Source organism: Canis aureus, chromosome 1, assembly GCF_053574225.1.
Source record: "Canis aureus isolate CA01 chromosome 1, VMU_Caureus_v.1.0, whole genome shotgun sequence".
Lineage (NCBI taxonomy): Eukaryota > Metazoa > Chordata > Mammalia > Carnivora > Canidae > Canis > Canis aureus.
In genome coordinates this window covers 82,686,658-82,701,305 of record NC_135611.1, presented here as the reverse complement: position 1 = coordinate 82,701,305, position 14,648 = coordinate 82,686,658, and the positions used below count along the sequence as shown (strand labels likewise).

Below are 14,648 nucleotides of genomic sequence, written 5' to 3'. Positions count from 1 at the left end.
TAAACACCTGGGCAGTCAGGTTTTAGTTCATGGTCAAGACAGAGGGAGATGAAAATCTGTAAGTGTTGCTGATTTGTGCAAGGTGACAGGATCTAGTCCAATTAATATATAGGCAAGGGAACTGGTTTTTCCATAGTGATGAAGAAGCCAATTAAATCTCTACCTGACGAGAGAGTTTGTAAACCATCAATGAACTTGCAATTTATGAGATGTGCAAAATGGCTTAATGAATAGAACTGGAATCTGATCACCCAAAACGATGTGCTATAGTTTTCTACTGAAACACAAATTTTCTCTCTATAATCATATCCTTTTTTATCAAAGGTAACCTTAAAAAATTATTCTTGATCATAAAACAAGGCTGGACTCTTTAGGATTGACCTGATTATTTACACAGGTACAGCAAGAATGCTAATTTAGCATATAGACCTTTGAAAGTCTTCTCTGGAATTTTTCATAAGGAATCATGGAATCATGGGTTGGCAACACTTGTACAAACTTGTTAAGGCTAGGAAGCCAAACCATGAGCTTGCCAACATATATCACCTGCAGTATCTATAGATTTGGGCAAATCCTTCTCTTTCTCAATATTCCCAAATCATTCTAAGATTCCTAGGTCTGCTAGTAAGTGACCTTCCTTACTCATCTGTAAGGCTAGAAACCTGTAAGCCAAGTACCAGGCCAGTTTCCTCAAGAGAGTTTAAGCATCGGCTCCATAATAAAGCCAACTTTAGCTTCCTATTAAGTGTCTGGTAAATTGCGAAGTATTTGCCAATACTTCTAGCCAAAGCCTGGGTTCCAGCCAAAGCCTGGAAGGGCTGGAGTGGGTACGGAAGGGTCTGACAATGGTGGATAGGGGGTGGAGGAACCAGATGTGTTGAAGGTGGACAGATCAAAGGATTTAAGGCAGCTGAAGAGAAGGTTAAGGTGATAAAAAGGAAGAAGAGGAGATGCTGGGAAGAGAGAAGTCTCAGATGATGCAGTTTGGGGAGATTTCAAGTTTCCCAAAGAAGTCTTTGAAATTCTGAATTGCCTTTAGAAAATTTTGCCAATTCTTGAAGATATTAAACTGAATTAGTGCCATGATGACATGTAGTCAATGGGAGAAAGATAGAGAAGATGCCTGAGAGAATAAGAGTTATCTGTGGGAGGAGTAACAGTTAACCCAGAGAAAGAAACTGTAAAAAAGGTGAGAGTCTCACTTGATTCATGCTCTCCCAAGTTCCTAGCTTAAGGAACAAAAGAGGCTTCGTGAGAAGGCCAAAGAAAATAGCTGTCCTGGAAAAGATTCTCTTTTTGTTATGAAGCATGAGAGTAACTCTACTGTGCTTCAATAGACAGGACATCCAGAGCATTAACTTGAGATGTGAACTCAAGGATCCTCAAATTGCAGAACAGGGTATATCATTACCTATGTGGAGATGGTGGAGATCCCTAGGTGAGTTTGGCTCTTGAGCCAAGGCGTAGCACCAGAAAACTATTAAATAAAAAATAAACCTGAACTGAAGGAAGGCAGAGACTTCAAACAATTACTGCAATTAGCGGAAAGAGCTTATTGCACTAGCGGAAGAGGAGTTGTAATAGGGAGACTGCTTTGATTGTAAGATCTGCAAGCTTCTGAAAGGTCAGGTAGTAAAAGGTTTTTCTTTTATAAGGAGGAGCCAACAAGGCTAGAAAAAAACAGGTCTCCAGGAGAGGGATGAGCAGGTGGCAGCATCAGGCAATTGGTCAAAAAAGGTATTTTTGAAATCAGTTAGGAAGGGGCTTCTTGGCAGGTGCCATTAGGGGTTTCTTCTGCATCCCAGTGCCGGCTTAGGCTGAGGGTGGATGAAAGCTGGAAGGTGTGGGGAAGGAGAGAAGCTTGAATAAAATTTCATCAAGTAAAGGGAGCAGGCACTTTGTGCTGATTGGTCAGTGGGGACAAATGGGTCTTCTAGGGACACAGGATTTGGGTCAAGTTCAATGTTGATCTTTATTTAAGTTGTACTTTTAACCACAGTTTTATTATGATATATATATATATATATAGAAGACAGACTGATGGTTAAAGAAACTCCCACACCCACGCCCAGTTTATGTTCTGGGAAACAGCTTTCTGCAAAGAACCACCACTCTTCCTCAAATGACTTAGGTGAGACTCACAGAGAACTCCCTTGTTTACCTATCAAGGTCAGACACAGACCACCCACATTCCCTTTGTGTCTCATAAATGATTAGCTGACCCATTTGACCAACTTCAGGGGTGCCTGGCTGGCTCAGTTGGTAGAGCAGGAGGTTCTTGATCCCTGGGCTGTGAGTTTGAGCTCCACATTGGGTGTAGAGATTACTTAACAATAAAATCTTAAAAACAAACAAACAAACAAAAACCTTAAAATATCCTTGATGCAAGCCCCCCCCCCAAAAAATAAAACCAATCGAGTAGGGATGAAGGAAACATGGTTAGTCCAGTGGAAGGAAGTCATAGGTTTAGCTTCAAACATTGAATTAATAAAATGTATGAATTTCATAATTCATTATGAGGGTTTTCAGAGCATATTTGCCTTTTCAGTGCTTTTACGTATGTCCTTTATTTAAGAAGGTCATGTGGGTTAGCAATAGATGGAGAAAACAAATGGCAATCACTTTTTTTTCTAATTCTGGCAAAAATGCAAATTTTGTACAAGATATTTTGGGTTCTTACGTTTGTTTCCACGATAAAAATATAAACCACAGTTTAAAAGGAACTCATGTGGTTCTGTTGTCCTCAGTCTTGCATAGAATGTATTATAAAAAAATTACTTTCAAAAAATTATCATCTTCATCATCATCATCATTATTATTATTTAAACTCAACCCTCAACCTGGGGCTCAGACTCATGATCAGAGATCAAGAGTTAAGTTACATGTGCTACTGACTGAGCCAGCCAGGTGCCCCAGAAAATTACTTTTTAAAATAAAATTAAAGCAATATTTTTCAAGATTGTCACTCCATGGAGGAGGGATCTCCTTGGGAGAAGAGACAAGATTTACCTTCCACAGGGGAATGTTTCATTAGCTCCTCTGCCACCATCACTACAGCTGGCCTACATGGGACTGCTTCACCTAGTAACACTCTGGCCCAAGGTGGGGTGGGAGGAGACTGAAGAGTCCAGAGCAATCCTCCCAAAATATTTCAAAGCCTTGAAGAGAAAGCTGGGGTCTTCACAAAAGAGGTGGGTTGACATGAAACCAATACGGTAATTTATGTTCCACTTATAAGGTACTGCTGTGCGTGCACCCTCCCATCCCGCTCCCCCTCTCCCCTCCAGCCCCGCCGGGCCCCCAGGAGTATCTAACCTGATCAGGTCCAAAGCCCTAGAGGATGAACCTTGGAGACTGGTTGACTCTAGGCCAACCTGACCCTGCTCGCCGCGTGGAAGCTTCTCCCCTGAGCAGTGACCTTTCCTAAGGATGAAGGTCACCAGGCAAGCCTCGGGATGCAGGGAAACCTACCTACTCAGAGGGTCTTAGATTGGCCCTACGGCTTCAGCAAGACCTGTGGGTGGGGAAGTGTGTATGCACTTCCATCCTTCGTTGACTTCAATGGGTACATGCTGTGAAGACGAGTAAGAACCTGTTCTTCTCTCCAGGAGGTAGAAGTCCGAGGGAAGAACACCCGCGATTCCTCTCGCTACCAAGGACACCATGTCAGCTTTTATAAGTGACACCGCACGACGCGCTACAAGGTAGGGAAAGAGGTGTTTTCGACTTTGCGGGGCACTGCGGATTGTTTCACAATCGCTGGCCTTAGTTTTTATGTGAAAACCCACACGAATGCAGTGAGTTTTTAAATACTACATTTAACAAAAAGCCTCATCAGGAGGACATAAAACTGCATGGTCATCTCTACACTTGTCATCATATAAAGAACCTCGGCATTTGCATTTTTCTTTTCTTACTAAACATTTTTAAAATCAGAAAAAGGCTGCGCTTGTCGCGTTTCCCGCCTCCGCAGCAAAGGGCAAAGAATCATGAAGAAGACCCTACTCCCTCCCCCAGCCCTTGTGCAATTTGGGGAACTAAAGCCCAGGGCGAACCTGAGGAAGCGCACAGAGGAAGCGCGGGGACGCCCGCTCCCCGCCCACCCCAGGGCTCGCCTCCCGCGGAGGGGGGCGAGCGGGGATGCTGGGGGCGGGGCCGGGCGGGATGCTGGGGGCGGGGCCAGGCGGGGCGGGGCCGGGGGCGGGATGCTGGGGGCGGGGCCGGGGGGGGCGGGATGCTGGGGGCGGGGCCGGGCCGGGCGGGATGCTGGGGGCGGGGCCAGGCCGGGCGGGATCCTGGGGGCGGGGCCAGGCCGGGTGGGATGCTGGGGGCGGGGCCAGGCCGGGCGGGATGCTGGGGGCGGGGCGGGGTGCTGGGGGCGGGGCCAGGCCGGGCGGGATGCTGGGGGCGGGGCGGGGCCGGGCGGGATGCTGGGGGCGGGGCCGGGGGCGGGGCCAGGCCGGGCGGGCGGCCGGGAGCCCCGAGGCGCGGTCCGCCAGCGCAGGGAGCGCGGCGCCGGGCGAGTGCGCTGTGCTTTGCGGGGCGGCGCGCTCGCGCACTTTCCTGCGCCCCGGGCGGCCGGAGGCTTGCTGCAGGTAACCGACGCGTCCAGCCCTCCCGGTCCCGGCAGCCAGGACCGCCGGCTAGGGCGCCCGGTGGCGGCCGGAGGGGTGGGAAGGATGCGAGGGAGGGGGCCGGATCTCAGCCAAGGTCCCGCTGCCCCGCGCGGACTGGGCTCCGCGGGAGCCGAGGAAGCGGAGCCGGGGCCGGAGGGAGCGCGGCGCGCGTGTGCGCTCTCGGACCCTTCCCTGGGCCTTGCGACTCGTGCGACCCGTGGAGCCCGAAGCCAGGACTCCGGTGCCCTGTGTCACCTGGAAGCCACTTTTTTCTGGCTTCTTTCCGCCGGGGCCGGGGGGCGAGTCGGAGCGGAGACCCCGGAGGAGCTGGCTGCGGGCGTGGATCGGCTGAAGAGCGGGCACTTAGTCACTCGCCGCCGTCCCTGGGGCGCCAGCCCCTGGAACTTCATTTAATCCTGCCCGTAGCCTGCGCAGGGGCATGATGAACCCCACTGTACTGATGAAGAAGCGGACACGCCGGGATGAGAACGGACTCGCCCTGGGGCAGGCCACTGGAAAGGGACACGGAAGCCCCCGCTTGCCCCTCTCCCGCGCCCTCTCTGTCCTTTCCCCGCGGGGTAGGAAGCTCGCGCGGCTGGGTCTGTTAGGAAACAGGTGATTCTGAAACACACTCTGCCCCCTTTCTAGGTTCCTTGTTTTGTTTTTTGTCAGCACCGACCTTCTGCCTCAAATTCGAACAATTTTTGCTTATTAGCGTTTTGAAGTGGAAGCAGCCCTGGCTCACAGCTCTTTTTCTTGCAGCGCTTTCTGCCGATGCAGAGCGAGTTGCCAGGCACCCTCGCGGGCCACGCACTGCTTTCTCACGGTGGATGAGGTCGCCTGCAGACCCGGGCTGGGCCTTATGGGCTGCCCAGGTGTAGGTAAGTTTTGTAGCGACCTGGCGACTGTTGCATCCTTTGCTTGATTTCTTTCCAGAAGGAAGAGAGAGGCCAAGCGGGAGGGATACACGAGGTTCTCGGAAAGCATCGGTTCCTTGAGTTGAGAACAGGCTACAGGTTTCTGTGGCCTGAATTTGGTGAGTGGTAGGTGAAGGCACCCGGTCAGGGATTTGTCCCCTGCTCTGGGCATTCGGTCCCCCTTTCAGAGCTGTTCTGAAAGGCAGATTTGTTTTATAGAGGAGAGGAGGAGGGGTGAATGGTTTTTAAAGATCAGTGTAAATTACCTGCTAGGAGCCCAGGCAGTTCCAGACAGGCTCCCCTGCCAGAGGATATGGTAACAGATTTCACTTCTGGCAAGAAAGAAAAACACTGAGCTCTGTGGCTATCTGCTAGTGCTTCATGGATTTCTTTGCAGCCCTTCAAGATGGTAGTTTTGGGAAATTTGAGTTCTTAGAAATGGCTAACTCCTCAATTTTTAAAAACAACGTAACATACTGTAAATTTACAAAGTTTTATTGGTAGATGGAAGAAGTTGGTATCTTTTCTATTTCGTGGTAAGGATTTGGCGGTTGCTGCTAGCTCCTCTGTCTCTCCTTCACTGGCTCTGGGAAGGACCTCCTTAGCCTAGGCCTCAAATCTCTAATGGATTTCATCCTTCATTCATTATAATTTGTCCCTGACTGATTATAAGACAACTTCCAGGCACGGGTTGTTTCTTTCCATTTGTAACTTAGTTGCTTAACACTGAGAAAAATGTTGCCCCTGAGAATTATAAAATCAGCTGTTACAGGGACTGAATAGGTAATGGATGGGGGACCTAACGGGGTCTTGGTCTGGCACAGGTTACCTACAGAAGACCTGCTGAAACAATCTGTGTGGGTATCGGCCATCCCCTCCTCACACCCATGCAGGGATTCTGGCACAGTGTGGCTAGATCACACCCATGCAGGGATTCTGGCTCAGTGTGGCTAGATCCTTCTCCCCTCCCTTAAATAGCTGAAAAAAATCTTCTTCTTTTTTTTTTAAAGTAAAATCTGATTTAAATATTGACTCTTTCTTTTTTTCTTTTTTAAAACACAAGAGTCTGTCCAATTTGGTTCATGCATCATTCATTTTCAGATCTGCTATACCTGGTGATTGCATTCTCCGGGGGGAATGAAAAATTCTGACCAAGATGTAGATATTGTGCATTTGTCATGAAATGTGGTGGTGGGAAACCGAGATTAAGGCTGTTTGAAGGTATTTCTTCTGATTCTCAATTCCTGTTCTCTGTCACATACGGAGTACTTCGACTGCACAGAGCAAAGCAAAGCCGTGTCTTATGGGCCAACGGAGGAATTGTGTCACTGTTGCTAGTGATCCTTCAAGTGAAAATTTATTCATGGTTCTGGTTCAGGATGTCAAAAGCCCAACTTCCTAACTTAAAAGAGGAGTTCCCAAATGACTGTTCATATAAATCACATGTGTTTCTCATGGGGCCTGTGTTCTTAACCACATTGACTTTCACGCCAGTGCATGGGAGAGGGTTGTCCTGTTTCTTTGTCGCCCATCTGTGGCAAAATGCTATGTATGTTTAAGCCAGCATTTCTCAAATTTGACATTTTTGACCAGTTAAGCTTTTATTGTGAAAATTGTCCTGTGTGTTGTGGGTTGTGTAGCAGTGTGGTGGATGCCAGTAGTGTACTCCCTACAGTTACAACAACCCAGAGGTCTCCAGATGTTGCCACATGTTCTCTGGAGGATAAAGTCACCTGGTTGAGGAGAATGAGCCAACATTGAAAATGCTCTGGAAAAAAAAAAAAAAAAGAAAAGAAAATGCTCTGGAAGTTTATGAACTAAAACTGTATATACAATTAGCTTTTAAACTTTTAATGTCTAGAAGTCATTTGTAATGTTTACAGAAACATCTACATTTTAAAATATTTTTATAATAAAGGTGACTAAACCAGTGTTCGTCATGAACAGCCACATGTGTCTTGCCAGGATTTATCTCCAAGGAAATTTCAAGCATTTGACGTGATTGTTAAATTTCTGAAGTTTAAACTAGCGTAAGCTAAAAAGGAATTCCATGGTGGTTTTTATTTCTCCTCCTTTTATTTCATTTTTTAAAAAGATTGATTTATTTTTATTTAAGAGAGAGAGTACACACTGGGAGAGGGGTAGAGGAAAAGGGAATCTCCAAAGAAATCCCACTGAGCAGCGAGCCCAATGCAGGGCTGATTCCCAGACCCTGAGATCATGACCTGAGCTGAAATCAAGAGTCAGATGCTTAACCGACTGTGCCACCCAGGCACCCCCATTTTTTACCTTTTAATTTACTTGATGTCTTTAATTTTTTTAAGGTGATGAAATATCAATGAACCATGCTTACTGATTTGGAGAAATTGGCACAGAAATCTCTACTAGAACTCCAAGCAAAAATTCTAAGCAAAAATTTTAACAATGAGACTCATTGTAGATCATGTTCAGAGGAGAATTTAGTTTTAAGAAACATAAAAAGCTTTTAGCTAACAGCAGTGACTAAGACAACCTTATCTTTCCGTTGTATGAGAAATTCTAATTTTATGTAAGAGAGCTCTATGTAATACACAATATAATTCATAGCAGAAGAAGAAAATAGGGATGCCTGGGTGGCTCAGCAGTTGAGCACCTGCCTTTGGCTCACGTCGTGATTCCAGGGTTCTGGGATTGAGTCCCACATCAGGAGAAAACTAAAAAAAAAAAAAAAAAAAATTTAAAGAAACTTTAAAATATAATAAAAATAAAAATAAATTTATTCCCATGAATAAAAAAGAAATTCTCCCATAAATAATTTTTCTTATGCTAAAGAGTTAGCCAGATTGTGTATGAGGGGCCTGGGTACCTGAGCAACCTGTTTTCAGGCATTCATTGAACGACTACTTACTGAGCATCTGTAGATGGATGACAGTCATTGTCAGCCCTGGCGCTACAGCTATGAAGGATGGAGAGTCCCTGCCTTTTTGAGCCTTCAGCCTAGTGGCTAGAGGAGGGGGTGGAGATGGACAAGCACATAGTCCCAAAGGCTGTCCCAGTCATAAGTGGTACTCCAGAAGAGTACAAGATGAAAAAAAAAAAAAAAAGAAGAAGAGTACAAGATGTCCAGAGAGCATTTAACCTGAGGACCTCGACTAGGGGAGGGGATTACTCAGGGTAGGTGTCCCCAGGAAGTGATATTTAAAATAAGGCCTGAAAAATGAATAGGAAATAATCAGGTGAATTCCAACATGAGTTCTATGTTGAAAGGGTTGAGACAAAGGTAGGAATATAGTTTTAGGGGGAGGCCTCTCAGGTCATTTTCAGGACTTTGGGCTTTAATGGAAAGGTAATGGGAACCTTTTGAAGGATGTTAAATGGGAGATGAGATGATTGACTAAGTTTGGGTTTTTGAAAAGGTCATCATTACTGTTGTGTGGAGACTGGTTTGCAGGGTTAGGCCATGCTGGTATCTAAGAATACCTTCATGCAGACTGGAAAAGGACTCCCCTTCTGGGTGCACCAGTTAGAAAAGATGCACTACTTTGTCCTAGCTAGGCCATGCCAAAGGGCTCAGGCCCTGAAGCCTGTTGCTTTGCACACATACCCTGGACAGGGGCAAGATGGGGTATGGGGGCAGAGTACAAAGGTATTTGCTATCACCTACGGATGGTGCAGTGATGCTGAATAGAAGCCAAAGACAGAGGGGTTGAGTGGAGGAGGGAGAGAGAGAGAGAGAGAGAGGAAGATTGAATTTGCAGCTGAAGTCAGTCTGAAAATGGTGATTATTGGGATGTGGTTGATGGACAGGGAGATATCAAGGATGTTTTGAAAGTTTCTGGCATAAATAACTGAGTGGGTGGAGTGGTGAAACCATTTATGGTGTTAGAGAACCCTGGAGGAGCAGGGGGTAGGCTTGAGATGGAGGAGGGAAGGTGAGCCACTTGGATAGGTTTTGCTGGTGAGACGTCCAAGTAGAGACAAGGAATGGCATCTGGAACTCTTGAAAGAAATTGGGTGGAAGAAGTACATGTTGGGAGCGGTCACATGTAAATAATCAAGGCCTACACAAAAGATCATCTGAGGAGGAGTGGGGGTGGGTGAGAAGAGAAGGAGGTTGGCCCAGAGACCACTGTGTGTGGAAGAGGAGAAGCAGCTGGTAACGGCTACCGAGAGACCAAATAGACATGCAAGACAGGAAGGAAATGTGGGATCTCTGGTTTCCTTTTCTTCCTTTCTGTCTTTTTCTCCTTCTTTCCTTTTCCATTTGAGATTGGAGAACCTTGAGCAAAGTCTGATGGTGCTGGCGAGTTTCTGGTAAAGAAGGAGAAGCGAAAACAGGGGGAAGTGAGAAATACGTGACTGAGCCTGGTTTCAGAGGAGGCAAAAGAGGCTGGATTCCGTTACACAGGTGGGGAGATTGGGCTTGGATGGAAAGGGTGGGGGGAGAGGATGGGTGAGGTGCCTCAAAGTTGGCAGAACCATCTGCTGAGTTTGGTGGGTAAGTGAAGTTAGCTACTTCCATCCACCAATACTTATGAAGCATTTTCTAGTGCCAAACACTGGTAGGTTCCTTGGAAAGGATTATGATTGCTGTCGGTTACCATTATGCTCAGGCCTGGTAGAGTAAGAAATGTGTTTGGTCTGTGTCCCTGGTTCCTGACCCAGAGTTCTGAAGCCCTGGGAATTTCCTGAGGGATTGGGATGATAGGAATGTCTTCTGTTATTCCTGTAAGGAGCTCTTTTCCCCACCTTTTTATGCTAATGAGGTGGCTGAGGTTTGTGTGTGTAGGGGGGCCCTAGGTAGCCTCAGGATGGGGTAGTCACCGGAAAGAACCAGTAATTAGAAGGCTGGAGCTTTCAGCCCCATCTGCTATCCTCTGGGAAGCTGGGAGGGGCATGCCTAGAGATTGGGTTATAGAAACTCTTGATCAACACTATTTGGAAAGCTTCCAGGTTGATGATCCCAGCAAGATGCTGGAGTAAAGGAGTACACCAAGGGACAATCCAAGGTAACTGTGACATTTTCATGGTGGTGGTGGTTGGGGGGGATGTGACTGCTTTTCAGAAGAATTTATGCTACAGAGACGCATTTTGAAAACAGCTGTTTGGAAATGTTTTCGCTGTAATCATGTTGCCAAGAAATATGATAGATCTGTGACTGATCAAAACTCTTAAAAAACCGGAAACCTTTAAGAACTTAGAACAAGATTGTCGGACAAAATCTTTTAAGTGAAGAGTATCAATGGGTTTTGAATCCATTTGTTGGATTTATGAAAATGTGGCACCTTACTGCCTAGTGTGCATGGAAAATTGAGAACTACCAGCTGAATTTCACCCAAAAAACCTTTGTGTAAGTGGTGGACAGATCGAAAACTAAGTATCAATTTAGATAGCAGAGCCCAGTGTTGTACTGTTTTCTCAGTGTATCCTTGTCACCCCAGACAGCCATTAAAACAAGATGTTAGGATACAGGAAACTTGGAAGCTGCCCTTCACAGTGCTCTAGAACAGGATAATTAACTAGGTTTTTTTCTTTTTTCTTTTTTCTTTTTTTTTAAGATTTTATTTATTTATTCATGAGAGTCACAGAGAGGCAGAGACACAGGCAGAGGGAAAAGCAGGCTCCCTGCAGGGAGCCCGATGTGGGACTGGATCCCGGGGACCCCAGGATCATGCCCTGGATCATGCCCTGGGCCGAAGGCAGGTGCTCAACCACTGAGCCACCCAGCTGTCCCTAACCAGGAGTTTTCAAAAAATAAAAGGTGCCTGCGTGGCTCAATGGGTTAAGGTCTGCCTTTGGCTCAGGTCATGATCTCAGGGTCCTGGTATTGAGTTTGCTTCTCCCTCTCCCTCTGCCCTTCCCCCCTGCTTGGGCTCTCTCTCAAATAAGTAAAATCTTCAAAAAAAATAATAAAGCATATTTAATCTAGTGCTTTCATTACAAATATTAATAACTTTTGTATTTGCACCATAAGTAATTAAACTAATAGGCTTTATTTCCTTTTTTCCCCATCTTTTTGTTTTATAATGTACATAATTTATTAGTAAAAAAATTAGTATTAATTTTTAAATTTATTTAAATTCAATTAATTAATTAACGTATAATGTATTATTAGTTTCAGAGGTAGAGTTCAGTGATTCATCAGTCTTATTTTTTTTTAAGATTTTATTTATTTATTCATGAGAGACACACAGAGAGAGGCAGAGGGAGAAATAGACTTCCTGCGGGGAGCCTGATGTGGGACTTGATCCCAGGATCACGACCAGAGCCAAAGGCAAATGCTCAACCACTGTGCCACCCACGTGTCCCTCATCAGTCTTATGTAACACCTAGTGCTCATTATATCACGTGCCCTCCTGAACGTCCATCACCCAGTTACCCGGTCCCCTAACCATCTCCCCAAGAACATACAATTTTTAAAGAAATATACATATACTAATAGGACTTACCCAAAGCTTTTACTCTTGGCGTTTGTACTAAAAAATTGAAAAGCCTATTGCTAAAAACGGAGTCAAATTGTTGCCCTCCCCCTATGGCAATTTGAGAACTAGATTTCCTTGTAAACTTTAAAACTACCTCATCCCCATGATGTGATCCTATAATTCATTCATGGAAAATAAAATTGTTACTAGAGCTTATATTCTAGAAAGTAATGAATACAGAATGTATGCGGGTCATATTTCTCTTGAGATGTGTGCGTTATACTTCCTTTATATAATCCACTTCAAATGCTTAAAAAAAAAAGAAAGAAAAAAGAAACTTCCAGGGGTTGTGGCTAGTGCTCTGCTCCAGGACAGGTACATGCTTTAAGTCATTTCAACATAGGCCTTGTTTTCATTCTTTTGTTCCCTAGACACCTCCATGCTGTTGATAGAGATCTACCTCTATGCCATGTTGGGTCTTTTGGGGAAGCAGATTGGTGAGGGCTACATTCCCCTTTGCAGGGGATGGTGAGGGTTAAAAAGCAAGTCTTGAGTCACCTCTGCCCTGTCGAGGGGCTCTGGCTCCATCTCCCACAGAAGGTTCACTTGGGGGTAGCAGCATGATTCAGCCCATCATGGGTTGGAATCAAGGAATCACAAATTTTCTGGGATCAGAGGCTGGACCCAGGAATGCCTAAGGCACCATCCTAGGCTGTTTGACTTGCTAGGCCTGTTTGTCCTTTAGAGAGATGCCCCTATTCCATCCACTTAGGTGGAATACTCAGATCTAATCTTTGTTTACTGTTTCCCCATGTTATGTTAATCGAAGTCATTCGATTCACTCAGGAAGATTCATTTCTAACACTGCTGCTAATTAATAGAACACCTGGCTCACCAGGAGAATTCCTGAAGCAGATGTAGTAGCTGCAAATGGAGCATGGCCATCCCAGGAATGAGTCCCCGTTAACCATCCCCACTCCCAGGGGGCCATCAGAGCTGTTGTTTCTGGACAGTCAGGCTAGACGCTCTCTCCTGTTCCTTGCAGCACTACAATGGTTGCATTGTTCAGAAAAGAGTTTTTATCTATATTGACCACACCTATAATTTCTCAGGAAAGGCTCAGCAAATAAGCATTGTGTGGATTCCTTGAAATCAGGAAGATACATTATTTATAATTGTACTCCCCCCTGCCCCCCCCACCCCAAAGTATAATACCGTTCTGTTTTGTATAATAGCTGCTAGGTGTGGAATTAAATTGAGTGCATTCGAGTATTTGTTAGTAAACTTGAAATAGAGTTTCTGATTGTGGAGGTCTGAAAAAAGTTAACCTCTCGGCATGAACTAAATATCTGAACAATGTCCAGACAAGAGAAAATATAAATAATAATAATGAACAAATTGCTAACATTTATGAAGGGCGCATGTGTTAAATGCAGTGTAAGTGCATGACAGATTGGCTCACTTATTCTTTATAAAAACTCTAAAGTGCACGTGACCCTAAGCCAATCAAATTACTTAGTATTATTGTTGTTGTTATTTATTATTATTTTTACCCCCCAAAGCAGCCAAAGCTTGAAGTGCTTATGGAAGTCTGAGTTGGTGGGTGATGATACCCAGTTTTTGAGCTGAGCAGTCTGGTTCCAAAGCTGAAATCATTGCTACCAAACTCTCCTTCTAGCATATAAATATACTCAAGAGAAAATAATGAGCCAGTGGTAATCAAAGAAATACAAAATGAAACCTCAGTGATGTACCATCATCCAGATGCGATAATTACAAAAATAATTATATAGTGGATGAATATGTGGCACATAATTAAGATAATTATACAGTAAGTGTAGAGAAAATGGTGCTCAGATACTACTAGTGGCAATGTGAGTGTAGTCCATTTGGAAGGCAATCAGGAGTCATAGAAATGTGTAAGTTTTGGTCCAAGAATCCTACTCCTGGAAATCTTTTATAAAACCAAGAGAAAACAAATTGTGTGTATTTCAAAAGAGTTCATAGTTCATGTTTATAACAATATAATTTGGAAAGGCCCTTAATATCCAACCATGAGACACATACTAACTGTGGCAAAAACAATAAAGACTCTTGGATGTCCATTAAGAGAAAATTGAATCCTAGCTGCTATTACATCTACACATGTAAGTCAGTAGTGTTCCTGGACAGGCATCAGAAGGGAACTTGAAAATGAAGTGTAACTAAATTGGAACTCTGAGTGGCTTTTTGTTTCGAAAATATCTTCACTATAATATTTTGTAAGCATACTTCCCTGGAGCTAATGTTGGAAGATTGAGGCCGTTTTATCTCACCTGGCAATTTTAAAAGAATTTCCTGAAGTGAAATTAAAAACTTAAACATTTCAAAATTGCTAGAGTAAATACCCTGCCCTCAAACAAAAAGATGATCACTGAATAGTTTTGGTTTTGTATGCTTCTCAGATTTTTCCAGTGCATACAGATAGTATATTTGGAACCTTGCTTGTTTGTTTGTTTTTAATGGGTTTATTCTATACATACTGGAGTGCAGCTCCTCTCTGGATACTGTCTCATCTCAAAAATCTTTTTGTTGGGATCCCTGGGTGGCTCAGCGGTTTGGTGCCTGCCTTTGGCCCAGGGTGCGATCCTGGAGTCCCGGGATCGAGTCCCATGTCGGGCTCCTGGCATGGAGCCTGCTTCTCCCTCTGCCTGTGTCTCTGCCTCTCTCTCTGT

At 44.8% G+C, this 14,648-nt stretch overlaps 1 protein-coding gene across 1 annotated transcript; it reads left to right on the top strand.

The window, feature by feature from the left end:
• The first annotated feature begins 4,398 nt into the window (after positions 1-4,398).
• On the top strand, positions 4,399-8,287 carry LOC144286218 (uncharacterized). Its single transcript, XM_077852773.1, has 3 exons — positions 4,399-4,595; positions 5,379-5,497; positions 6,635-8,287. The coding sequence occupies exons 1-3, from the start codon at positions 4,399-4,401 to the stop codon at positions 6,682-6,684; spliced, it is 366 nt and encodes a 121-aa protein (XP_077708899.1). The 3' UTR covers positions 6,685-8,287.
• Positions 8,288-14,648: the final 6,361 nt, after the last annotated feature.